This window comes from Grus americana, chromosome 1 (genome assembly GCF_028858705.1).
Source record: "Grus americana isolate bGruAme1 chromosome 1, bGruAme1.mat, whole genome shotgun sequence".
NCBI lineage: Eukaryota > Metazoa > Chordata > Aves > Gruiformes > Gruidae > Grus > Grus americana.
Window position 1 is genome coordinate 218,634,017 of NC_072852.1, and position 26,060 is coordinate 218,660,076.

Sequence of the window (26,060 nt, forward strand, 5' to 3'; positions counted from 1 at the left end):
AGCAGGTAGATGTAGACGTGCTCCTGCGGGGAGAGCGGGCAGCGCTGCCGCACGGGGGCGGAGGCACGGGGGGACACCCCCCCCCCCCCCCAACATCGCCCCCATCCCACCGCCGCCTCGGCAAGGCCGTCACCCCCCAGCACCCCCCGCCCGGCTCCGCAGGGACCGGCTGCGTGCCTCAGTTTCCCCAGGTGCACGGGGCTGAGCCGTGACACCCCACGCGTGAACACACGTGCGCTACTACGTGCGTAAACACGGGTACACACGCACACGTACACACCTGTACACGCCCACACAGGTATATAAACACGGGTACACACCCACACAGGTACATGAACACGGGTACACACCCACACGTACACACCCACACAGGTACATGAACACGGGTACACCCCCACACGTACACACCCACACGTGTACATGAACACAGGTACACACCCACACACACACCCATACACACCCACACATACACACCCGTACACACCCACACAGGTACATGAACACGGGTACACACCCACACGTACACACCCATACCCACCCACACGTACACACCCGTACACACCCACACAGGTACATGAACACGGGTACACACCCACACGTACACACCTGTACACACCCACACAGGTACATGAACACGGGTACACACCCACACATACACACCTGTACACACCCACACATACACACCCGTACACACCCACACAGGTACATGAACACGGGTACACACCCACACGTACACACATACCCACACATGTACATAAACCCACGTACACACCCACACGTGTACATGAACATGGGTACACACCCCCCACACACCCATACACACCCACCCCCACACATGTACATAAACCCACGTACACACCCACACGTGTACATGAACATGGGTACACACCCCCCACACACCCATACACACCCACCCCCACACATGTACATAAACCCACGTACACACCCACACGTGTACATAAGCACACATACGTAGCCACACGTGTATGTAAACACAGGTACGCATCCACACACGTACATAAACACACGCACATACCCACACACGTACACACCGATGCACTCAAGCGCGCACACACGAATACACACCTGCACACACATGCAGTCGTGCACATGCATGCACACTCACCTGCACACTTACACACACACATGCACCATACACACCTGCACACGCATGCAGACCTGCACACGTGCTTGCGCACACACGTACGTGCACCCCTGTGCACACTCACACATGCGTACACAGCAACACGTGCATACCCACACACAGACCTCACACGCGTGCGCACGCTCGCTCACCCCCCTTTGCAGGCTCCGGCCCCATCGCCCAACGGCTCCCGTGGACCCCAGCCCTGCCCTTGACCTTGTGGCCATGGCTGTGGCTCCCCACGGTATGGCGCTGGCACCACGCACCAGGGCCACCAGCACCCCGAGGCCACCAGCACCACCAGGGCTACCAGCACCACCAGCAGCACCAGGGCCACCAGCAGCACCAGGGCCACCAGCACCCTGGGGCCACCAGCACCCTGGGGCCACCAGCACCCCAAGGCCACCAGCACCACCAGGGCCACCAGCACCCTGGGGCCACCAGCACCCCGAGGCCACCAGCACCACCAGGGCCACCAGCACCACCAGCAGCACCACGGCCACCAGCACCCTGGGGCCACCAGCACCCCAAGGCCACCAGCACCCCAAGGCCACCAGCAGCACCAGGGCCACCAGCACCCTGGGGCCACCAGCAGCACCAGGGCCACCAGCACCCTGGGGCCACCAGCACCCCGAGGCCACCAGCACCACCAGGGCCACCAGCACCCTGCAGCCACCAGCACCCCCAGGGCCACCAGCACCCTGGGGCCACCAGCACCACCAGGGCTACCAGCACCCCAAGGCCACCAGCAGCACCAGGGCCACCAGCACCACCAGGGCCACCAGCACCCTGAGGCCACCAGCACCCTGGGGCCACCAGCACCACCAGGACCACCAGCACCCTGAGGCCACCAGCACCCTGGGGCCACCAGCAGCCCCCCAGGGTCACCACTAGCACCAGAGTCACCAGCACCCCTGGGTCACCACCACCAGCAGCCACCCCCCAGCTCCCCAAGGCACAGCACCCTCCCGCCATCCCCCGGGGGGGGTCCGGATGCGGATCGGGCCCCGTCCCGCCCCCACGTACCACCCTGGGCAGCAGGGAGACGAGGGCATGGCGGAGGGCGTCCCGCAGGCAGGAGACGTCGATCACGGCCCCCAGGCTCAGCAGGGCGTCCTGGGGAGAGAGCAGAGTGGGCGGGGGGTTACGGTGGCCCGAAGCCACGGTGAGGGGCACCAGGGAACCGCTCCCCCCTCCGGCATGTCCCCAACGTCCCCACGGCACAGGGACGGGCGATGCCGGGTCCTCCTTCCCCCAGAGCCCCGGCCCCCCCCTGGGGAGCAGCCTCCAGCCCGCCCAGCTCCTTTTTGGGGCTAGAACGTGCCTTTTCGGTCAATGCCCGTCATGGGGGAGCCGGGGGGTCCCCAAAAGGCTGGAGAGGCTTCCACAGCGGAGGGTGGGGGGTGCACTGGGCTCAGCCTGCCGGCATACTGGGAGCACTGGGCTGGGGACCCGGTCCCCAGGGAGCCGAGTTTGCAGGAGGTGGCCCTAAAGCCACGCTTGGGTGTGCACGGTGCAGCACGAGCCACGCCGACGTCTGTACGAGCCACGCTGGTGCCTGCATTAGCCACACCAGATCCTGCACCAGCCGTGCCAGAGCCTGTGCCAGCACTAGCCACACCAGTGCCTGCACTAGCCATATCAACACCTGCACTAGCCATGCCACTGCCAGTGCTAGCCACACCAGTGCCAGCACTAGCCACATCAGTGCCTGCACTAGCCACGTCAATGCCTGCACTAGCCACACCGCCCCCAGTGCTAGCCATGCCAATGCCTGCACTAGCCATGTCAATGGTTATACTAGCCAGGTCAATGCCTGCACCAGCCAAGCCACTCCCACCACTAGCCATGTCAATACCTGCGCTAGCCACAACAATACCTGCCCTAGCCACACCAGCCACGTCCACACCTCACCCCCCCCGCCTCATCCCCAGAGTTTTTCAAGGCTCCATGCACAGCCGAGCTCCTGCCCGTGGGGCAGGCAGGGCAGGCAGGGCAGGCAGGGCAGGCAGGGCAGGCAGCACACCTGCCCTTCACTATCCCACGCCGGGTTCGGGCTGGATTGATCCGAGTCGGTGCTGGTTCCTTTGGGTGAATCAACGGGGGCTCAGCCCGGACCCGTCCCACGCCGCCCTGGGGCACCCATAGGGTGCACGGGATGGAGGCACCACGCTCCCCCCCTCCCCGCTGCCCCCCACCTCCCTGGGGTTTGCCGGAGGGTGCCGGGGCGCAGCCGCTGCCGGGGGGCTCCTGCCAGACACCCGAGGGCAGCCCCGCAGGCAGGACAATTCCTGCCCGTCCCCTGCCAGCGCCATCAGTCACCCGCGGGGAACAGAAACGGGGCGAGGAGCTGGGTGATGCAAATCGCGGGCGCTGGCAGCTGGGCTGAGGATTAACGACCCCGCGGAGGGACAGGGCTCTCGGGATGGACACACGGAAAAGCTGGGGGGCACAGGGGGCTCCGCGGTGCGACACCCCCCCGGCTCCGTTCCTGCCTCCGGGGCAGCGGGATAAGGACGCTGCTGGCGCAGGTGGACGGGGAGGCTCCAAGTCGGGCACCAGCTCCCGGCGCCGGGTTTGCTCTTCCTTCGCTCCCAGTTTTGCCGGTGGCTCCAGGCTCCATCCCCGGCCGCACCGACAACCGGCCCCGGTGCCACCGCGGGGTCCCTCCGGGGACCGTCCCCAATCCCGCACCCCAGGGACCCCGGCCGGGACAGCACCCCCTCGCCGGGACCGTGCCACCCGCCCGCCCTGGGAGCATCCTCGGCACCGGGGCTGGATCCCGGTGGCGGGTGGGAGCGTGGCCGGCGGCGGCGAGGGCGCTTCCGGCTGAAGACATCGGCGCTGGCTGTTATTCCAACAGGGCTGCATCTCCAGTCGCTTACTCACACTGGAGACACATGCACTGTAGAATACAGCCAGGCCTCGGCCGGGTGGCCGTCCTGCCGTCCCTCTGTCCCTCCGGGCCCTCCGCGGCGGCTCAGCATCCCCGCCATGTGCGGGGGGAGACGGGGCAGAGCCCGAGCGGGAGCCCCGGGGCGGCTCGGAGCATCAGACGCCGGCGGCACGCTCGGTGCGGGAATGGACAGGTGGCAGCTGGATGCGGGCGATGGCTTTACTGGGGCTGGGAATCCGGGTCCGTCCCCGGAGAGGGTGGAAAAAGCTGCAGGAGCTAAAAAAAACCTCGTCCCCGAGATGGGGAGAGAGCGGTGGAGGCGGGCGGGAGTGTTTGCTGCATGGGCAGGAGGCGGAGGAGCGAGGCTGGCCTGGGAAGGGCACCCCGCTCATCCTGCTCATCCCGCTCATCCCACTGGTCCCGCTCATCCCACTGGTCCCACTGGTCCCATTCATCCCACTGATCCCGCTCATCCCACTCATCCCACTCATCCCACTGATCCCACTCATCCCACTCATCCCACTGGTCCCACTCGTCCCACTGGTCCCACTGATCCCACTGGTCCCACTGGTCCCACTCATCCCACTGATCCCACTGGTCCCACTCATCCCACTGGTCCCACTGGTCCCACTGATCCCACTCGTCCCACTGATCCCACTCGTCCCACTGGTCCCACTGGTCCCACTGATCCCACTCGTCCCACTGGTCCCACTCATCCCACTCGTCCCACTGGTCCCACTGATCCCACTGGTCCCACTGATCCCACTGGTCCCACTCATCCCACTCGTCCCACTGGTCCCACTCATCCCACTTGTCCCACTGGTCCCACTGGTCCCACTGGTCCCACTGATCCCACTCGTCCCACTGATCCCACTGGTCCCACTGATCCCACTCGTCCCACTGGTCCCACTCGTCCCACTGGTCCCACTCATCCCACTCGTCCCACTGGTCCCACTGGTCCCACTGATCCCACTGGTCCCACTGATCCCACTGGTCCCACTCATCCCACTCATCCCACTCGTCCCACTGGTCCCACTCATCCCACTCGTCCCACTGGTCCCACTGGTCCCACTGGTCCCACTGATCCCACTCGTCCCACTGATCCCACTGATCCCACTGGTCCCACTGATCCCACTCGTCCCACTGGTCCCACTGATCCCACTGGTCCCACTGATCCCACTCGTCCCACTCGTCCCACTGGTCCCACTGATCCCACTGGTCCCACTGATCCCACTCGTCCCACTCGTCCCACTGGTCCCACTGATCCCACTCGTCCCGCTCATCCCACTGATCCCACTGATCCCACTGGTCCCACTGGTCCCACTGATCCCACTCGTCCCACTGATCCCACTGGTCCCACTGATCCCACTCGTCCCACTGGTCCCACTGGTCCCACTGGTCCCACTGGTCCCACTCATCCCACTGGTCCCACTGATCCCACTGGTCCCACTCATCCCACTCATCCCACTGATCCCACTGGTCCCACTCATCCCACTGGTCCCACTGGTCCCACTGGTCCCACTCATCCCACTCGTCCCACTCGTCCCACTCGTCCCACTCGTCCCGCTCATCCCACTGGTCCCACTGATCCCACTGATCCCACTGGTCCCACTGGTCCCACTGGTCCCACTGCTCCCACTCCCAGCCCGGAGCAGGACGTTATTCCAGACGCCCCCTCGCCCCGTGTCGCTCAGCCCCGCGGGGGGGCTCTGCACCCTTTCTCTGCCAAGGATGCGGCCCTGCCCCATGACGGGCAAGGAGCCAGCGCGCGGCCGGGGCCACCAGCCGGGCCGCGTCCCTTTTATTGCCATAAATAGTATTTCCCGATGGCCTCGGGCCGGGCCGATCCTGCCGCAGGCTCAGCCCGGCTGGGGCCCCGCTGTCAGCTCTGTTTATTGCTCTGATTTAATGCCCCCACTCGGGAGCTGAAGCAGCGAGCGCCTGCGGGCGCCCAGGGCGCCGGGAGAGCTCGGAGCCACGCAAAGCACGGGGGGGGGGGGGGCACAGGTTTCCCCATATCCCCCCCCCCAATTCCTCCTCCCGACGGGGAAGGGGTCCCTCCGGCAGCGGGATGCCGTGACGCGCCGGGTCCCTGTGTTTGCCGGGGAGGTGATGAGCGTGCTGGGACCGTCAGGAGAATTGGGGGGGGGGGGGGGGGGCGCAGATGGGATGGGGGTGTCCCCACCGCCAGCATCTCGGGGTGACCCGGTGCAGGCAGGCTGCCTGTTCCTGCGATGTGGGCAGCCTCTGCCTGCACGTGCCCCAGCAGCAGCAGTGCCCAGGGAGGGGGTTATCCCTGCTCCGGATGGGTCCCCACTGCAGGCAGCGTGCAGGCAGCGTGCAGGCAGCGTGCACCCGCTGCATCTTTCCCCGGAGAGCACTGGGATGGGGGGGCAGGATCCATCCCCCCCCCACACCCCCCCAAACCAGGCAGGGAGCACCCCCGAGTGCCAGCAGCACTGGCACGCTCACAGCCCGGGATCCAGGCTGCACCCCCGCCAGGGAGCTAATTAAGGGGCTAATTAGGCTCCCGAAGGCAGGAACTTGCACAGCGAGCCAAGCTTGCTTCGCCAGCCCCTGGGACACTGCGGTTGGCAGCGAGGGGCCGGGGCCCCCCGCGTCTCACTCCTGGCACTCCGCACCGCGAGCCCCATCCAGGAGCCGGAGCCATCGGTCACCGCATCCCCGTCACCAGGGCCATCACCGGGAGCCACCGAGCCGGGCTCACCGCAGCCCCGGACCCGCATCCATCGGGGCAGGGGACCGAAACGCTCCCCGGAGAGGCTGTCCCATCCGCCGCTGCCAGAGCCTGCTCCGCACCCCAGAGCAATAGTGCCGCTCCCCGGGGGGCACGGGGGGGTAATTAACTTCAGCCAAGCGGGGGGAAACGTGGAGCGATTGTATTTCCCAGCTGTCGGAGCAGCGGCTGACACCCTCATCCCGAGGGCTTCGTGCCGAGCGGCTCCGTTGGGAGATGCTGCCTGGAAATGGGATGGCAAGAGACAGGCGTTGGGGGGGGTTTGGGGCCAGACCCGAGGGCAGGGTGCAGGCAGGGTGCAGGCAGCAGCTCCTGGTACCGGGGGGGGGGGGGCAGGGGGCACAGCACGGTGCTGGGCATCACCCATAGCCCCAGGAGCTGAGGATGCAGAGCAGGCTAGAGGAGGGGAGCAGCGCCCTGTCCCTGTCCCCATCCCCATCCCTGTCCCCATCCCTGTCCCCTTCCCCATCCCCTCCCTGTCCCCATCCCCATCCCTGTCCCCATCCCTGTCCCCGTCCCTGTCCCCATCCCCATCCCTGTCCCCATCCCTGTCCCCTTCCCCATCCCCGTCCCTGTCCCCATCCCTGTCCCTGTCCCTGTCCCCATCCCCATCCCTGTCCCCATCCCTGTCCCTGTCCCTGTCCCCATCCCTGTCCCCTTCCCCATCCCTGTCCCTGTCCCCATCCCTGTCCCCATCCCTGTCCCCTTCCCCATTCCTGTCCCTGTCCCCATCCCTGTCCCCATCCCCATCTCCTCCCTGTCCCTGTCCCCATCCCTGTCCCCATCCCCATCCCCGTCCCCATCCCCGTCCCCGTCCCTGTCCCCCGGTGGGACCATCAACCTGGGACCGGCGTCACCTTTGCTCTGCCCTGGGAGGATGGGGACGCAGGTCTTGCTCAGCCCGACACCAAACCGACCGGCTGCCACGTGCCATCGCCAGCCCCCCAGGTGCCCCACGGGACCGCGGTGCCGGCAGGGATTGTGCCGGCTCCCGCTCGGCTGGCACGCCAGCATCTCCCGGCACGGCGCGATGCCGGAGCCGTATCTGCCTCAATATTTCCCGCTGGAGCCACCGGGTGATTAATGAAGCCATTCATCTCATTAGAGTAAGCAATTTGTCTTTGCTCTGACACGAGCCAGGGCTCAGCGCGGCCCCACGCGGCACAAACCCCCACGGCTTTGGCAGAGCCGAACCTCGCCGTGGCCCAGCCGGCCGGAGCGGGGGCTGCTCTCCTCCCCGTGGAAAATGGCACCTTTTGATTTCCCCCCCCAGCCATGCGAGGGTGGGGACCCCCAGCACGGCCCCCCAACTCGTCCCAGTCCCCCCCCCAGGTTCCGACGGACCCTGCCGGGATGGAAAAGCACCTTTTCCAGCGGAGGGAATTCACCGGCAGCAAAAACCCGGCTTTTTTGCGGGGAGGGATGGCCACGCGCTGGGTGGGGATTTCTGGGCCAGATCTGTCCCCCTGCTCATCCCCACCGGCCGCGGCAGCTGGGTCCGGCCCCCAGCCCCCCCCCCCCCCGGCCTCTCTGGATGTTTATGGGATAGAGAAATCCCATCTCGGCCGGCTTCCTCTCCGGAAAGGCTCCTCTCACGCCTGCCACGGGGAGGGAGAGGGACCGGGGGTGTCCCGCATCCCCCCGCCAGCACCCGCGCTCGCCGGCTCTGCCTGCGCCCATCGCCCCGGCTTCGCTCCTGGGTGAGGGATGGTAACGGATTTTCCCCCGTGGGGAAGCTCGGGGTGATGTTCCCCCGCCCAGAGCCCCCCCAGGGTGAGGGGGAGCCCCCCCGGAGCGGGCAGAAGCCGGGAGCCAGTGCAGCGAGGGACCCACTGGGATGCTCAGCACCCTTGGGGGTACCAAGGGGGAAACTGAGGCACAGAAAGCGAGGCAGCGATACCCCGAGGGACGCGGAGCCGGGCTGCCGGGCCCCCACCCTGCCTTGCAAGGGCAGCCGGTGCTGGGTGTCCTGCCTGGCTCCCAGGCTGAGGACAGGGGTCCTGGGTGGGTGGGTGAAGGCGGAGGGGGGGGAGGGCAGATCTGGATGCTATCATCGCTGCAGGAGCACCCATGGGTGCTGGCTCCAGGGGGGGGGATGCTGGCATCAGCCCAGGTTTCAGCAGCGGGCTCTTGCCGCGTCCCTCCCCGTGCCACCCCCGCGGGGCCAGCAGCCCCTGCTCGCCGCGGGGCCGAGGAACCTCGAGGAAATGAATCATCTCCCAGCTCAGCTTCCAGCCCAGCTTTGCCGTAAAAACTGCAAGTAAATTATTTGACCGACACGACCCTTGGAGCTCAGAGGCGTCCGTCTCCCCGTGAGCCTTTGGAGCTCGGCTCCTGCCCCTCCCGCGGGACTTTATCCACCTGGGAACGCGAGGGAAATGATCCCAATTAATTCTGTAAGTGGATTAGTGCGTTAGCCCCTGCGTGAGCGATCGCCTTCGGGATGAAGCCGGACATTGCTTCGTCTGGACGACTTCGCTCCCCGAGCTGGGGAACCCAAATCAAATTAGAGCATCCAAGATGCTGAGTACGCAGATCTCCGCGCCCGCGGGCATCGCACCCCCGCCCCCGGTACCCACGTCCCGCGAGAACCACCCCCACCCACGGGCCGACGGGTTCGCCGGGCTGCCGGCTCGGGGCGCAAAGGGATGGGGATGCCTGAGAGCGCGGCGTACGGCGAGGGGGGGGGTCTGGGGCAGGGAAAGCCCCCCCCCCCCCATCACCCCATTTATCGCCTCACCCTAAGCCCCCCTCTGGCAGCGGATGGGGTGAGAGATGGCAGCCCTGCAGCCGGCAGAGCCCCGGTGCAGCCAGGACCCCCCCAGCCCTCTCCCACCAGCCCCGCTGCCTCTTGCCGGGTGTTTGCAGGCGTCAGGGACCGAGCAGCATCTCCCAGCCCCCGCTGCTCGTCGGGGCATCCCCTGCAGCGCGGAGCCTTCGGCGGGGAGGATGACCACGGTTCCCTGCCTGGGCTGGGCAGGGCTCCTGCCCGCTGGCAAAGGAGGTGGTCGCCGAGGTGGTCGCCCCATGGTGGTCTCGCAGAGCCGGAGCTGGGGACGCAGCTCCCTCCCTTCCTCCCTCCCTCCGTGGGTTCATCCCATCGGATGCATTTTTAGCTCGCGCTGGCTCGGCCGCAGCCGCCAGCCTCTGGATCTCGTTACGCTCTCCCGTCTGACAGGCAAAAAGCAAATCACATTTGTATTCCTGCCGCCGCTCGCTGCCAGCTGGGAGGCAGCCTGCCTCCACCGACACAGCCCTGCGCCGCTCCCCGTGTCCCCAGCCTGGGGACACCCGGGTGCCTGGGTCACCCTCCCTGGCCAGGGCAGCCCCAGGGGCTCCCTGCCTGCTCCCAAACCTGCAGGCAGCCTGCAGGCAGGGACACCCAGATCTTCTCCCATGCCACAGCTCTAGCTCTCCCCATCACTTTCCCTTTTCTAGGGCGCTTTCTCTCCTCCCGCCTCCTCTTTGCAGAGGAAGATGCTGGTCCAGGACCCCCTTCTGCCCCCCGCCCCGATTGCACCCAGGGTTGTCTCCCAGGGCACGGGGACCGACGTCCCTGCCTTTGCCACCTCTCCGGTGCACAGCAGCAGGGTGACGACACCGCGCTCACACCCCGGGATCCCAGGGGAGCAGCCGAGCCCCCCCCCCACCCCAGGACCCCCAAGCTGAGCCCCAGCAGCCAGCGGCTGCAAGCAAACACCCAGCCCCGGCGCCCGCGCCGCCCTGCCCAAGCATTTGCCGAGCAATCTGGCGGTGTTAAAAATATCCCCGAGCCGTGATTCATCCTCCTCTCCCGCCTCCCCCTCGCCTCCGGCAATGCCGAGCCCCCCGGCCCCGCTCCCCTCCCCGGGGGGCTGCTCCCCACCGCCCCCCCGGCTGCAAGGCCTCGTGCTCCGGCCGCCGCGGTTAAATATAGCCAAGCTCCGGCTGTGTGTTAGCAACGCGGAGCTGACAACAAGCAGGCAGGGCCAGGCAGGAGCCTCGCTGCAGGCAGAGAACGTCGCCAGGCTAAAACACCGCGGTGCAAATGGGGAAACTGAGGCACGGAGCAGGGAAGCGGCTCCTGAAGGCAGCAGGTCCCATCGTCAGCGGGAATTTTGTTATCGCCAGCTCTGAGTGACGCTGCTGAGGTCCCCGTCACCCTGTCCCCGTCCCCGCACTGCTCCAGGAGCCTTCCCCCAGAGCCACAGTTCCCCATCGGGGCGGGGATATAGAGGCAGCACCCCCGATACACCCCCCCCCCCCCACCCAGCAGCATCCCTGGGGTAAGTGCTGGGCGAGGTCGGGGGCAGCGGAGGATGGAGGGATGGAGCGACGGGCAGAGCAGAGAGCCAGCAGCCCTGCCTGACCCTGCCCGGGAAGACATCTATCGCCTCCGAGCCTGCCCAGCCCGGATTAGAGCACTGCTTTCGGTCCCAAATTACATTGCTTTAATCTAATCAGGCAGCAACAACCTGTAACCCGAGGTAGCTCCTTAATTACCTCATCTTTTATAGGGGGATAATGAGCGTAAACGGGAAGGAAACACTTCTGGGATAGCTCTTGTCTCCCCACGGTCATTTGCCCGGGGTCCTGCTGCAGCGGACAGATGAGGAGCTGGGCCCCGCGGGCAGGGGCTGGAGGGCAGCGGTCCGGCACGGAGCCCCCCCCCCCCGGCACCCGGCGATGCCGGGCTGAGGCTTTGAGGATGCAAACCTGCGGGATCAGCCACCCAAAACCAGCACAGGAGCCCCGCGTGCCCACGCCTGCCTCAGTTTCCCCAACCGCGCAGGGTCGCAGCCGTGCAGGACCAGCTCGGGGCGGCACTGGGGTCGGGTCCGGATGGGAAGGGTTGTGCTGAACCCAGCATCGACCCCGGAGCCCGGCGCATCCCTCCGCCCCATCCTTCTCGCCCGTGCGCCGGCCTCGCTCGAGCCTGCCGCGCTTAACCGCAGCCTTCACCACCACCCACCGGGCACAAGGAGCTGCCTAACTGCACCAGCGTGAGCTGTTTGCTTCTGCTGAAATAGCACTTGAAAAGCCATTGCAGGTGCTCTCGGCCTATTAGTGAGTCCCAGCTGACGAGGCTGCAATATAATCACAGTTGAGCCTGGCGGAGAGCGGCGGCTGGCACGGCATCGTCCTGCCAGGCGCACGGCGGGCAGCCGGGCTTGCAAGCCGCAGCGGGGAACACAGGGTGGTCTGCACGGGGCGGTCTGCACAGGCCGTTTGCACAAGGCGGTTTGCACAGACCGTTTGCACGGGGCCATTTGCATGAGGTAGTTTGCACGGAGCATTTGCACGAGCCGTTTGCACGGGGCGGTTTGCACAGGCCATTTGTACAAGGCGGTTTGCACAGACCGTTTGCACAGGGTCGGTTGCGTGAGGTGGTTTGCACGGAGCATTTGCACGAGCTGTTTGCACAGGGCGGTTTGCACAGGCCATTTGCACAGGGTGGTTTGCATGGGGCCGTTTGCACAGGGCGGTTTGCACAAGCCATCTGCACGGGGCCATTTGCACTGACCATTTGCAGAGGGTGATTTGCAAAGGCAGTTTGCACAGGTCATTTATTTGCGCGAGGCAGTTTGCACGGGGCAGTTTGCACGGGGCAGTTTGCAACAGGCCGTTTGCACAGGGTGATTTGCACAAGCCGTTTGCACGGGTAGTCCACCCATTCGCACGGGGCGTTTGCACAGGCCGTTTGCACGGACCTTTTGCACGCTCCTGCCTGCAGCCATTTGCACGGGGCCGCTTGCACGGACCGGGACCAGGTGAACCGACGCTCCCTGAGGACACCGCGGTCTCCGAGTGGAGATTTTTTTACTTTTCCAAGCAACCTCTCCAAGCTCCGCCATCGCCCCAGCCCTTCAGGGATGCTCCCCGGGTCGTCCCCCCGCATCCCGGCCTCTCCTCCCGGGGCTGACGGAACGGGGCCGGGGTCAAGGTCGTTTCCTGTTGATGTCCCTTTGCTGGGCAGGACAAACGGCCGGACCGCGGCCGTCGTCCTCAAGGATTTCCCGTCCCCAAGAACATCGCGGCCTTCTTGGAACGGCATTCCCAGCCCGCCTGGCCAAGCGTTTTGCCGCTAATTAGTTGCTGATAAGAGCGGAGCTGGAAGGGGCCGGGGGGTCTCTCCCGCCGGGAAGGGAAGGAAGGAAGGAAGGAAGTTGTTAGTTGGGTGGGAAATGAATGGCGAGGAGCAGATAAATGGCTGGTCAGCCAGCCCTGCCCACCCGTGGGGACCCCTGCACCCCAGGGACCACCGGTTCCCCTGCCCGCGGCCCCCCTGGGAGCTCCCGTGCACCTTGCTGCCTGCACCGCTGCCTGCACTGCTGCCTGCGCCCTGCTCAGCCCGTTGTCTCCTGCCCCTAACCCATGTCCTGTGACGGGGAGGGGGGCATGGACCCCCCCTCAGCCCACCATCTCCTGCCCCCAGTTTTGGGGGTGCAGGGTCAGCGCAATGACACCCCAGCGTCCCCGGGAAGGGACGGGACCCGGCCGCCCTCCTGTTCCCGGACGGAGCTGCCCGCCCCCCAAGGCTGCGGTGCCGATAAATAACGTGGGAGCAGGTGGGGACGGGGGGACAACGGGCCCGGCTGTGGGGTACGCGGGGCCAGGGGGGTGCCCGGACCCACGGGGGGTTGGGGGTGGAGGATCACACGGATGGGATGGGGGTGCAGCTGGGGTTATCCTGCAAACTCAGGGCAGAAAATGGTCCTGGCCCAGCATCCGTTTGGATCACCGGCCGCATCCCGGCGAGCGATGCCAGCGCCTGCCAGGGCTCGGGGGCCATCGGGACAGAAAGAGGACGAAGCCACGCCAGTCCCTAAAACCCTCCTCTCGTACCACGGGCACCGCACGCCCTCCGTGCGCCGCGGCCGCAGCCCTGGAGCCCTCTCCGTCCTCCCGAGGCAGCCGCAGGGAAACTGCTCCATCCTTCAGAGCATCCCTGGTACCCGGCCGCCTTCATCCCGAGGGATGCGGATATTTACAGCACGCGCCGTGCCCACCCTGGCACCCAGCTCCCAGGGGTGACCGGTATCGAACCTTCGGTGCTGGCACCGCCGGCAGAGCCAGGCGCGGGGCTGAGCATCGCTGCCGCGGGGCCCCGGCTGCGGGCAGTGCCGGGGCGGGGGGGGGAGCTGGCACCGTGCGCATCCCCGGGACGCGGCGTTCCTGGAAGGCTTTCCCTGGCACATGGTCCCCTTCCTGTCCCCGCCGGCCACCAGCACCTCCCGGCTGGGTTTTAAGGACTTTCCTCGATGTTTTCTGGTGGATTAGCCGTGCCGAGGCTCCCCTGGCCCGGCTCTGCGTGGGAGCATCGGGGCAAAGCCGCCTCCCCAGGCGCTCCAGGGATGCGGCCGGAGAGGGGCTGGGGGGGGACAGGGACAGGCGGGTCCCATGGCGGGGGACTTGGAGCGGTGGGAAGGGGAGACGCAGCATTCCCGCATCCCCTCCCGGCGTGGCCGGCGCTAATGGGATCTGCGCGGTGATTAGGGAGTTCATTTATCAGCCTCTGATGGGATCTGGGAAAATTGAATTCCCGGCCATCTGCAGCTGGGGAGGAATTCAATCTGGGGCAGCGCTTCAGAGCAGGGCCCGGGCGGCCGGGGGCTGGCACAGCCGCCTCCTCGGCGGGGGGGTTGCGCTATATGCACGGAGACCTTTTATTTTCCATATATAAGAAGGTTTGGTTACGGGATCCAGCTCTCAGCCACCGTGGAGGGGCGTGGGAATCACGGGGGTCTCGCTATTCAGCTGGGGAAACTGAGGCACGGCCAGTGGGAGCCCAAAGCCAGTGGCTCCCCACGCGGGAAGGTTCACGCACTGGTATTTAACGGATCAGCCCCCAGCTGGGGGTCCAGTCTCCAACCCCCTTGTCTACGGCTGGTCCCAAAGCCATGCCCAGGCCACCCAAAGGTGCCAGGCACCGTGCGCCCGCCAGAGCCGCGGGCACCATCCTGCCCGGTGCGCGGGTGGCAGAGGGACGCGCCTGTGGGGATCTGCCCGAGCCAAAAAGCGGAGAGAAAATCTCCGCTCTGGCTGACACACAGCTGCCAGGGAGGATTTGCTTCTGGGTTTGGCAGCATCCCGACGGAGCCAGGCCGGGAGCAGCAATCCCTTCTCCTGCGCCAAGAACGGGGAGTCTCAGGAACCAGCCCTGCTCCCCATCTGCTCCCCTCCGCATCCCCCAGCACCTCCCTCCCTACGCGTCCTCCTCGGGGCAGGTCCCCAGCGTCCTCTCCCCCACATCCATGGGGCAGCCGGGACAGGGATGTGACCGGCTCCGGCTGCAAAGATCCAGCAGCTCCAGATCCCAGCCCGGTCCCCAGGTCCACGGACCCACCTCTGCGAGGGTCACCCCAGAGCTGGTTTGGCTCCTTGGCGGGGGGGGGCTCAGCTGAGACCCAGGTTCAGGCCTCCCCAGTAACACCCCGACCCCCACGTCAGCATGGGGTGGATGAGAAGACCCCGCTGAATTCACCCCTCTGTCCCCTGCACTGCCAGGGATGCCATCGTCCCCTCAGCGAGCCCCCCGGGCACCCGAGCCACCCCCCAATCCCGGCCTTGCAGGCAGCGCGGCTCTGCTGCCCGACCACAGGCAGGGGATCTCTGCCATCACCTCCCCGAAAAATGTCTCAGCTCGGCTCCAAAAGCCAAGGCCGGCCGCGGTGCTCATCGTGGCTGGGAGGACGACGCTGCGATGCCGGACCCTGCGCGAGAAATTCCTCCCCTCCGCAAACAGCAAAAGTCAACCCCCCCCCCCCCGCGCCAGCTGCTCCTGACCCGACTCTGCATCCATCGGTGCCGATTCCTGCGCGCAGCCCCCCTGCCCGTGGTGCAGCAGCACCCACAGCCCGGCTCCCTCCTTCCCAAGGTGCAACAGGAGCACCCACACCCCAATTCCCCCCTGCCCAGGGTGCAGCAGCAGCACCCACACCCCAATTCCCCCCTGCCCAGCGTGCAGCAGGAGCACCCACACCCCTGTTCCTCCATCCCTGGGGTGCAGCAGTGGCACCCACACCCCGGTTCCTCCATCCCTGGGGTGCAGCAGCAGCACCCACACCCCTGCTCCTCCATCCCTGGGGTGCAGCAGCAGCACCCGCACCCCAGCCGGGCTCTGGGCTCGCGGTGCAGCCCCCCGGGCGGCACAGGGCTGTGCCACCGTGGCAGGGCCATTTCTGCACCCCAGCCTGATTTCCACGTGCCTGGAGGCGGCCACAAGCCCAGTGTGATGCCGTGGGGCACAAGAGGGCCAGGACCCCCAGGCTGAACCCCACAGCCCCCCAAAAAGCAGTGCCAGGACACACGTAATGCCAGCACGGACTGATCCTGCACCCGCGAGCAGTCGCTCCTTGGAGCAGCCGTGCAGAAAGAACTTTTACCAGCGGGGACCCCCAGGCCGGGGACCCCCAGGATGTGTCCACCCACCCCGGTTTGGGGGTCCCGCTCTGCCCCCCGGCCCTGCGGCTCAGTGGGGTGGGGGAGGAAGCCAGCCCTGCTCCACCTCATGGAAAGAAGCGCCCCTGCCGCATTGTGCGCCGCGGCCCTTTCCTCCCCTTTATTGCCCTGCTGATGTGTTTGTGTCCGCCGGAGGAAACGCCGGCAGCGCCGGGACAAACGCCCGCACACGCATGTCCCCACACCGCCCTCGACGGGTCCCCCGCCCCACGCGCCTGGCTGACCCACGCATGGGGAAACTGAGGCAGGAACAGCCCCACGCCGCCAGCCGAGGCGCCCTGAGCGCTGGCACGTCGGCAAAGGCATCCCCCGCGCTAGGATGGGGAGCGGGGGGAGGCAGCGCCCGAGCGCGCGTGTGTCCCCCCCCCAGCCCCTGGGTGCAGCGTGGTGTCCCCCCCCCCAGCTCCTTCCTGCTTGGCCAGGCTGCGAACACGTATCAATTAGGGTTTGATTCATGGGCCCGTCAGCGGGTAATTGCATTGGGGCCGGCGGCTGGGAGGGAGAGGAGGCACAGACATCTTCAGCCTCACCCCAGAGCAGGGTGGTTGGGGGGGGCAATAAAGCCCCAATCCCCATATACTCCTCCCCCCGCCCAGGCTTGGGGATGGGGGTCCCAAATGCAGCCAGCACCCAGGGCACCGCTGGGGGCCGGGGGCCTGGAGCATTTTGGGGGGGGCATGAGCTGTTCCTCGCCCACCCCGAGCTGGCGTGTGCTGGACCGGGGAGCCCGGCAGGATTCGTCCCCCACCACCCATCCCTCGCACGTCCCCGGTCACGTCCCTTTGCCCCGTGCTGCTGTGGCCTCGCACGGCTGGAGGGGTGGCTCTGCCCCATCACGCGTCCCCCTCCTCCTCTTCGGTGCCACCCCAGCAGCCCCGGCCCAGGCTGGTGGTCTGGGTTAACCCCCCCCCCCCCCCCATATCTGGGTGGCTTTTGCTCCCCCAAACTGCGGTTTGTGGCTCCCCCCACACACCTCCGGGTGCCCTCAGGGGGCTGCAGCCGGGGCTGGGTGCCCACCCAGCTGTGAGCACCCTCCTGGGACAGGGTTGGGTGCTGGGGTCTGGGACCAAGAGGGGTCGCAGGGACCCCCGCACCGCAGAGGGCCACTTGCCCTGGCCAGTAAGGAGTCACACGTCCTGCCCCCGTGCCGGGTGACAGCTCTGATGTCCCCAAGCTTCTCCCTGCTCCTCCCGGGGGGTGGCTCAGTGCACCCCACGGTGAGCACCGGCCCCCTCGGGCACGGGCCAGCCCAGCTCAGCTCCTTTCCCTCTGTCAGCAGCTTTCGGCTGTTTCCCGGAGAGCGTTTCCTTCCCTTCGCTTCCCAGCCCAAAGCCCCGGGTCCCTGCCTCGCTCCGGCCTTGAACCCGGAGCCACCGGAGCCACTGGAGCCACCGGAGCCGCTGCCCAGCCCGAGCCCCCCGGAGCGGTGCAGAGGGGCTGTGCCACCGACCAGCTCCGGGCACGCAAGGGGGGACCACGGCCCTCGCACCCAAAACCATCGGCTCTGCCCAGCGCTTGGGTCAGGGATCCGGCCCGGGTGGGGGTGAATCCCTCCAAGCCACCTCTTCCCCAAATTTGGATGCGTTTGAAGGCGCCGGAGCACAAAGGACCAAACATTTTCCCATCCACATACTGGGGTGCAGCCTGCCCCCCCCCAAAATGTGCAACTCGTGCAAGGAGGGAGGGGAGTGCTCAGGGCAGGGTGCTGCTGGGGGTCTGCTGGGGGTCTGCGGGGGGTCCCCCTTTCCCAGTACAACCCCCCAAGGTCTGGCCCCGCGGTGGGGGCACGCTGCCCGCCCCTGCCTTGCCCGCAGCCGAGCTCTGGGGGCTCCCACTGTGAGCGGAGCAGGGCAGGGGGACATGGGGGAGTGGGCACCCCGACTCCAGCACCCCGATACCCCCAGACATACAGGACCCCGGCACTCCCAAACGCATCGCACGCCCAAACCCTCAGCACACAAGGGACCCCCGGACGCACGGGACCCCCAGCCCTCTGCACCCCCGGCCCCGAGGCCACCGACCCCCCCGGGACCCCCGTTTCCCCGGGGTCGCTTACGGTGTCCTGGAGGGTGCCCATGGCACGGCCCGGCTCCCGGCACGGCTGCGGGAGGGTGCTGCGGACCCGCCGGGACCAGCACCGGGGCCGGGGCCGCCCGGTCCAGCCCATTTCCTCCGGCCCGGCGGGATCCGCACCCCCCTCGCCACCTCCTTCCTGCGTGGGGACACGGAGCCCAGCGTGTCCCCGAGCCCCGGAGTGGGGGGCCGGGGGGGGGGGACACGACACAGACGCTCCTGCCCCCCGCCCCGGGAGCCCCCTCCCCGCCGCCTGCAAGGCACCCCGGGTGGGACCCCCGCCCGCCCCCCTATCCCGGGAGCCACCGGGCCCGCGGGGGTCTCATCCTGCCCGCCCCCCCCCCCCCCCCCGGCCGGCTCCGTGCAGCGCCGGGCACCCGGCGAGCTCCCCGCAGCTGCAGGGGGGTCCGGCGGGGGCACGACCGCCCCGGCCAGCTCCCCCCGGGCCGGTCCCGCAGCTCCGTGCCTCAGTTTCCCCTTCCCCGGGCAGGAGCCCACCCCCAGCTCTCCCTGGGGGCTCACAGCCCTCCGCCGAGGGGGGGCGGGGGGGGGATAAGTGGGCTCGGGAAAGCCCCCCCTGAGCCCCGGCGCGGAGTGGGGGGGTCCCGTAGCCCCCGGTCCCGCCGCACCCCCACCCCGTGCAGCGCCGAGCACGGCAGAGCGGGAGTCCAGGCTCCTCCGCGCCCCCCCCCCCGCGGTGTTCCCCCTCGGCATAAACCCGGGGACCCCCAGCACCCCCGGGTCCGGGTGGGGAGTGGGCTGTTGGCTGTCCCAGTCCCCGTTTCCCCGGGTGGGAGGGGAGGTGGGTCGCGGGTCTCGGGTGGGAGGGGAGGTGGTCGGGATGGGGGTCCCGGGTGGGAGGGGAGGAGGGTTAGGGGTCCCGGACGCGAGGGCAGGCGGTTAGGACGGGGGTCGCGAGTGGGAAGGGAAGCGGATCGGGGGTCCCGCGTGGGAGGGGAGCGTGGGGGGGTCCCGCCGTCCCTACCTGTAGCGCCTCGGAGCCGGGCACGGCGTCCTCCACCTTCAGGAAAACCTGCTGGCCCCGTCTGAAAAATTGAAGGAGGGCGGTGAGGAGATGCTGCAGCCCCAGCACCATGCCGGCTCCCGGCTCCCGGCACGGCTCGGCACGGCCCGGTTGAGCTCCCCGCCCCCGGGCAGGGGCTGCGGGCCCCGCCGCTCCCCGCCCCGCTCCGCCCCGCGCTCCGCTCCGCACCTGCTGCGCGCCGGCTCCGCGGGGTCCTAAGGGACAGGGAGGGGGGACCGAGGGGGGGGGACCCCGGGGTGGGGAGAGGGTGGTAGTGCTCTGCTATGGGGCAGGTACCGGGTGTACCCCCCCAGGTCTGGCATCTGGGGGTACGCACACACCACCCCCCCCCATGGTAAACCCTCTCCTCGTGGCGTTTGGGGTGGAGGGTTTGGGTTGGGAGGTGCCTCCCCCTGCACCTTCCCCCTTCTTGGGCAGGGGTCACCCCCCCAATTTCACACACACACCCCCGTACAGACTCCAGCTAAAGCGCCCCCCCCCCCCCCCGTCAAGGGCTGTGCCCCAGGCTTGGATTGGGGGTCCCCCCCCATCCTCCTTGGTCGGGTGCTGGAAGCCTCCCCCCATTTTTAGGCAGGGACGCCCATTGCTGGCTCCAGGGCAACTCCTGACGGAAAGAACCCCCCTGTCCCACCCGCCACCCTGACAAGCCCCGCATTGGAAGAGCACCCCCTCCCCACTCTTGGATAGGGAGGGATCCCCATCTCACACGCTGGAGAAGACCCCACTTGGTCACCCTCCCCCATCATAGAGATGCCTCCCATATATCCCCTCGTCGCCTTGGGTGAGAAGCGACCCCCTCGCCGAGCCTCCCACCCTCTCCCAGGGACAAGCACCGGGATTTCGGGGGTGCCGCTCCCCCTGCACAGCCTGAGCCATACAGGGACCCCGGGGACCACCTCGCCGCAGCACCCCAGAGGAGAGGGGTGCTCCGCCACCCTGCCATCCCCTGGCGCTCAGGCTCAGCTCGGGGAGCCCACCCCAAAGAGACGGGGCTTTGGCGGTGACGAACCAACAGGTTACTGGCTTCACCGCGCACGGCAAGGAGCCCCTAAGGATCGGTCCGGCGGGGATGCGACATGGCAGCCACGTGCCACGCTGCGAGGGGTGCAGGCAGCGCGAGCAAATGAAAGCACAAATAAATGGGCAATAAAGGAGGAAGGAGAAAGACGAGCAATCGAAGGAGATATTATGCCAAAGACCACAAAGGAAGGGCCTGCCAGGGCTGGCACCCCGCCTCCATCTCCTCCGGGCACAGGAGGAAGGTTTTGGGGGAGGAAAGCCTCTTCCTCTTCCTCCAAACCCCATGAACCCCTTGGCTCGCTCGATGTTTCCTTGTCACCCAGATCAGCTAAATCGGAGCTAAGCTGGCCTAAGCCAGCAGTAACAGCCACTTAAGCGCTGCTCGTGCTCTTGCCCTCTCCCAGGGGTGCTCAGCAGCTATCGCCTCTGTTATCTTAAGCCAGTTCTTCAGCCAGGCTTGTGGAGAGGCTGGATGGGGTGGGAAATCCATCGGGTGCAGGGTCCCTTGCAGGGTGCTGAGCCCTTGCAGGGTGCAGGGCCCTTTGCAGGGTGCAGGGCCCTTTGCGGGGTGCAGGGTCCCTTGCAGGGTGCTGAGCCCTTGCAGGGTGCAGGGCCCTTTGCAGGGTGCAGGGTCCCTTGCAGGGTGCAGGGCCCTTTGCAGGGTGCTGAGCCCTTGCAGGGTGCAGGGCCCTTTGCAGGGTGCAGGGTCCCTTGCAGGGTGCAGGGCCCTTTGCAGGGTGCTCAGCCCTTGCAGGGTGCAGGGCCCTTTGCAGGGTGCAGGGTCCCTTGCAGGGTGCTGAGCCCTCGCAGGCGCTGAGCCCTTGCAGGGTGCAGGGCCCTTTGCGGGGTGCCCGGCCCCAGGCCCCATCCCTGCCTGCCCCAGGGCTGCCGCTGCCTGCACTGGGCGCTGCCCTCAGCCTGCCGGGAAGGTTTTGGCAGCACGTCCGGGTTTGCAGGGCCCCAACAGCCCCCAAATTAGCCTTCCTCCCGAACTCTTCCTCTCCGCCACCACGCCACAGCTGTTGTGAACACGAGGAGACCGCCCCAGCCGAGCTGTCCCCCCCCACTGCGTGTCCCCACTCACGGCACTGGGGCTCAGCACCGCTGCAGAGGGGTGTCCCCGGGACCTCTGCTCCACAGGCTCTGCAAAACCCCCCCAAGAACCTCCCGTGCACCAACGCTGTGCGCGCAGCCGCGCTATCAGACAGCAGAGAATACACACGCGCGCGAGCCCGGGCAGCCGCACGTGCTGCCTGGCGCACGGGGGGAGTTTTGACCAGAGCCAAAGCGCAGATCCCTCCTGCCCGCGGGCTGCTCGCAGGGACTGGGTGCTGTGGGGATGCGCTGGGGGCTCGTAGGGGCTCAACCTCTCTTGCATCGTCTCACAACCCGCGGGGGAGCACCCAACCCACCAACGCCTGGCTGCCCGGCCGCTGGCGGAGGCAGAAATGTCCCCGAAGGGTGGAGGGATGGAGGGAGAAGTCCCTTGGCGTCCTCACCCCCATTAGTGTCCCGTGGGGACACGGGGTGACAGGGCCAGGCCTCCTCACGGCAGTGGCCACGTGGGGGAGGGTTTGGGGGCTACCGAAGCAGCCCCCCCCCCAGCTAACCCCCCTCAGCGGGTCAGGGAAGGCCCCGTGCTTGGTGCTGCAGCTCCAAAGCACCCTTGGGTGGCTGGGCCAGGATCCCCGGGGAGGTGGGGGGCCTGACAGCAGGACCCTCCCATGCGCAGCCTGTACCCTGCACCCCACACCCTGCACCCCACACTCTGCAGCCCGCCTGTGGCACCCTGCACCCCATATCCTGCGTGAGGCACCCTGCACCTCGCATGCTGCACCCAACACTCTGCATGCTGCACCCTCCAACCTGCACCCCACACCCCACACCTTGCAGCCTGCACCCCGCACCCTGCACCCCACTCCCTGCCTGATGCACCTCGCACCCTGCACCCCACAACCTGCATGCTGCACCCTCTAACCTGCACCTCGCACCCTGCGCGCTGCACCCACCATCCTGCACCCCACACACCCGCACCCTGCACCCCACAGCCTGCATGCTGCACCCTCTAATCTGCACCTCGCACCCTGCGTGCTGCACCCACCATCCTGCACCCCACACACCCGCACCCTGCATGCTGCACCCACCATCCTGCACCCCACACACCCGCACCCTGCATGCTGCACCCACCATCCTGCACCCCACACACCCGCACCCTGCACCCCACAACCTGCATGCTGCACCCTCTAACCTGCACCTCGCACCCTGCGTGCTGCACCCACCATCCTGCACCCCACACACCTGCAACCCGCTCGCTGCACCCACCATCCTGCACCCCACGCACCCGCACCCTGTGTGCTGCACCCACCATCCTGCACCCCACGCACCCGCACCCCGCTCGCTGCACCCCGCAGCCCCCGGGCGGTGCCGGGGGCAGGGCGGGGGGTCCCGGCGGGAGGGTCAGGGCGACCGGCGGAGCCGCAGGGCCATCTAGTGGCCAAAGCCACCGGGGCCACCCCGGCCACCCTGGGGGGCTCTCCCCGGCCGGCCCCCGCCGTGCCCCGGGGCACCCACTCGCAGCACCCCGGCTTCGCCCCGGGAGCAGCCGCGGCGGGCAGGGGGGTCCTGCCCCGGGGGGCCGGGGGGGTGGCGAGCAGCCCCAGGTTGGGACACAGCCCCCGCCTCGGCTCAGGGGTCCCTGGCCCTCAGCGCTGCACTGGCTGGCATCGTGTCAGCACCCAAGGGTGACACGGCCACGGGTGCAGGGTGATGGGCACCTCGTCCCAGGCAGTGGCACATGGCGATGGGCACGTGGCGATGGGCACCTCGTCCCAGGCAGTGGCACATGGCGATGGGCACATCACCCCGGGTGGTGGCACATAGAATCACAGAATCACAGAATGTCCTGAGTGGGAAGGGACCCATAAGGATCATCGAGTCCAACTCCTGGCTCCACACAGGACCAGCCGAATCACAGCAGATGACTGAGAGCGTTATCCAGACGCTTCTTGAACTCAGTCAAGCTCGGTGCTGTGACCACTTCTCTGGGGAGCCTGTTCCAGTGCCCGACCACCCTCTCAGTGAAGAACCTTTGCCTGATATCCAACCTAAACCTCGGCTGTCGCAGCTTCATGCCGTTCCCTCGGGTTCTGTCACTGGTCACCAGAGGGAGGAGATCAGCGCCTGCCCCCTCGCTCCCCCTTGTGAGGGAGCTGTAGGCCGCGATGAGGTCTCCCCTCAGTCTCCTCTTCTCCAGGCTGAACAAACCAAGGGACTTCAGCCTCTCCTCATGCGTCTTCCCCTCTAGACCCTTCACCATCTTTGTTGCCCTCCTTTGGACACTCTCCAATAGTTTTATGTCCTTTTTGTACTGTGGCGCCCAACACTGCACGCAGTACTCGAGGTGAGGCTGCACCAGCGCAGTGTAGAGTGGGACAATCCCTTCCCTAGACCGGCTAGCAATGCCGTGCTTGATGCACCCCAGGGTACAGTTGGCTTTCCTGGCAGCCTGGGCACGCCGTTGACTCACGTTCAACTCGCTGTCGGCCAAGACCCCAAGTCCCTTTCAGCATGGCTGCTCTCCAGCGTCTCATCGCCCAGTCTATGTACAGCCAGGGTTGCCCCTTCCCGGGTGCAGAATCCGGCACTTGCCCTTGTTAAACCCCGTGGGGTTGGTGACTGCCCAGTTCTCCAATCTGTCCAGATCTCTCTGCAAGGCCTCTCCACCCTCGACGGAATCAACAGCTCCTCCCAATTCGGTGTCATCCGCAAACTTGCTCACGACACCTTCTAGTCCTACATCCAAGTCGTTGATGCGCACTTTGCCCTGGATGGTGACACATGGCGATGGGCACCTTGCCCTGGATGGTGACATATGGCAACGGGCACCTTACACTGGGTGGTGGCACATGGTGATGGGCACCTTACGCTGGGTGGTGACACATGGCGATGGGCACCTCACCCTGGGCAGTGGTACGAGGCCATGCACATGCACCCCTGGGCTCAGCTCCTCGCCGCCTTGCCCAGTGCCAGAGGAGCTTCCATCTCTCCTGCAGCCTTGCCCACCATCAAAGCCCCATGGTGCAGGCAGGCAGGCAGCCTGCCTTCACCGCCTGCCTGCTCCCCTGCCCGCCTCGCACCTCGTTAGCTGCTTTGCTCTCTGCTCCCATCCCTGGCAGCGGCCACTTTGGCTCCGGTCCCTCTTGTCCTCCCGCCAAGGAGAGGTCGCCCACACACCAGCCTCTGGAAAGGCTTGTCCTCCGCTCCTGCCTCAGTTTCCCCCCATCGCTGCGCGGGAATCGGCGCTGGCAGGATTTGTTTCCAGGGCAATGGGGATAAGCGCCGCCGAGATGGGAGCAGATGCTGCAAACAGCTTTGGAGCCGCGGCTGCCAACCGCCCCGGGGTTTGGGGGGCAGCACCCCTGCGCTGAGGGGGGGAAGGAAAGGACCCTGCCATCCCCACCCCATCCCCAAGCAGGTCCCGGGGATCGGGTGCCCACGGGGGGCATCGGGCTGGGCGAGGGGCAGGAATCCGGCCCCGGTGGGTGGTGGTGCATCACCCCGTCGTGCCCACGAGGGCACAGCTCCCGTGCCCGTGCAAGGGTCCCCTGGGATGGCTCCGGGCGCCGGGAGCACCACGGTGCCCTGCCTCAGCCTGGATGCGGCCCTGCCCGACCCCGGCGCTTCGCGCTCGGGGCGGTGGGAGCAAGGTTGGCTCTGCCCGTCCCCTCGGGATGCAGCAGCGGGCATTTTGGGCTGGAAAACAGCAACTCCCGTCACGCAGAGCCGCTCCGGCCATCAGCCGTGCAGGTCCATGTGCAAGGGGTGGAAAAACACCCCAAAACCAGCGAGCCCCCCTTGGCCGAGCGGTGGGATGCTGAGCTGCCAGGGCAGCACCAGGGCTGGGGGGGAAGGACCCCGCGGGGGCCGGGGGCCGCTCCTGGTGCGTCAGCTCCCACGGGGCAGGGTCACGCCGTGCCCATCACCCTGACCGGGCCACCACGGGACCCACCAGCTCCCCAAGATCAAGCCCTGGGGTCCCCAGCTCCGGGGACACCCCGCTGCAGCAACCAAGCGTCATCTCAGCCTGACGGCTCTGCCCAGCCCGGACGGATCCTGCTGGCTCGGATGCGGGTCCTGTGCTCCATGCATGAAGCAGATTCCCCGTGGGGCTGGCAGATTCCCCGTGGGGCTGGCAGATTTCCCTGTGGGGCTGGCAGATTCCCCGTGGGGCTGGCAGATTCCCCGTGGGGCTGGCAGATTCCCCGTGGGGCTGGCAGATTTCCCTGTGGGGCTGGCAGATTCCCCGTGGGGCTGGCAGATTTCTCCGTGGGGCTGGCAGATTCCCCGTGGGGCTGGCAGATTTCCCGTGGGGCTGGCAGATTTCCCGTGGGGCTGGCAGATTTCCCTGTGGGGCTGGCAGATTCCCCGTGGGGCTGGCGGATTTCCCGTGGGGCTGGCGGATTCCCCGTGGGGCTGGCAGATTTCCCGTGGGGCTGGCAGATTCCCCGTGGGGCTGGCAGATTTCCCTGTGGGGCTGGCAGATTCCCCGTGGGGCTGGCGGATTCCCCGTGGGGCTGGCAGATTTCTCCGTGGGGCTGGCGGATTCCCCGTGGGGCTGGCAGATTCCCCGTGGGGCTGGCAGATTCCCCATGGGGCTGGCAGATTTCTCCGTGGGGCTGGCGGA

At 67.3% G+C, this 26,060-nt stretch overlaps 1 protein-coding gene across 2 annotated transcripts in view; it reads right to left on the reverse strand.

The window, feature by feature from the left end:
• The window catches only part of PDE2A (phosphodiesterase 2A), a 65,744-nt gene that overhangs the window by 16,088 nt on the left and 23,596 nt on the right, over positions 1–26,060 (reverse strand). Inside the window, exons 2-4 of one of the 2 annotated variants that reach the window (XM_054806870.1) lie at positions 19,298–19,358; positions 2,171–2,260; positions 1–23 (exon numbers count right to left, since the gene is read on the reverse strand). The exon at positions 1–23 is cut by the window's left edge and continues 66 nt beyond it. In XM_054806870.1, the coding sequence (XP_054662845.1) occupies positions 1–23; positions 2,171–2,260; positions 19,298–19,358 (174 nt within the window). Of the gene's footprint in view, positions 24–2,170; positions 2,261–18,295; positions 18,427–19,297; positions 19,359–26,060 lie in introns of those variants that run through there. The other variant, XM_054806879.1, reaches the window with a different exon arrangement.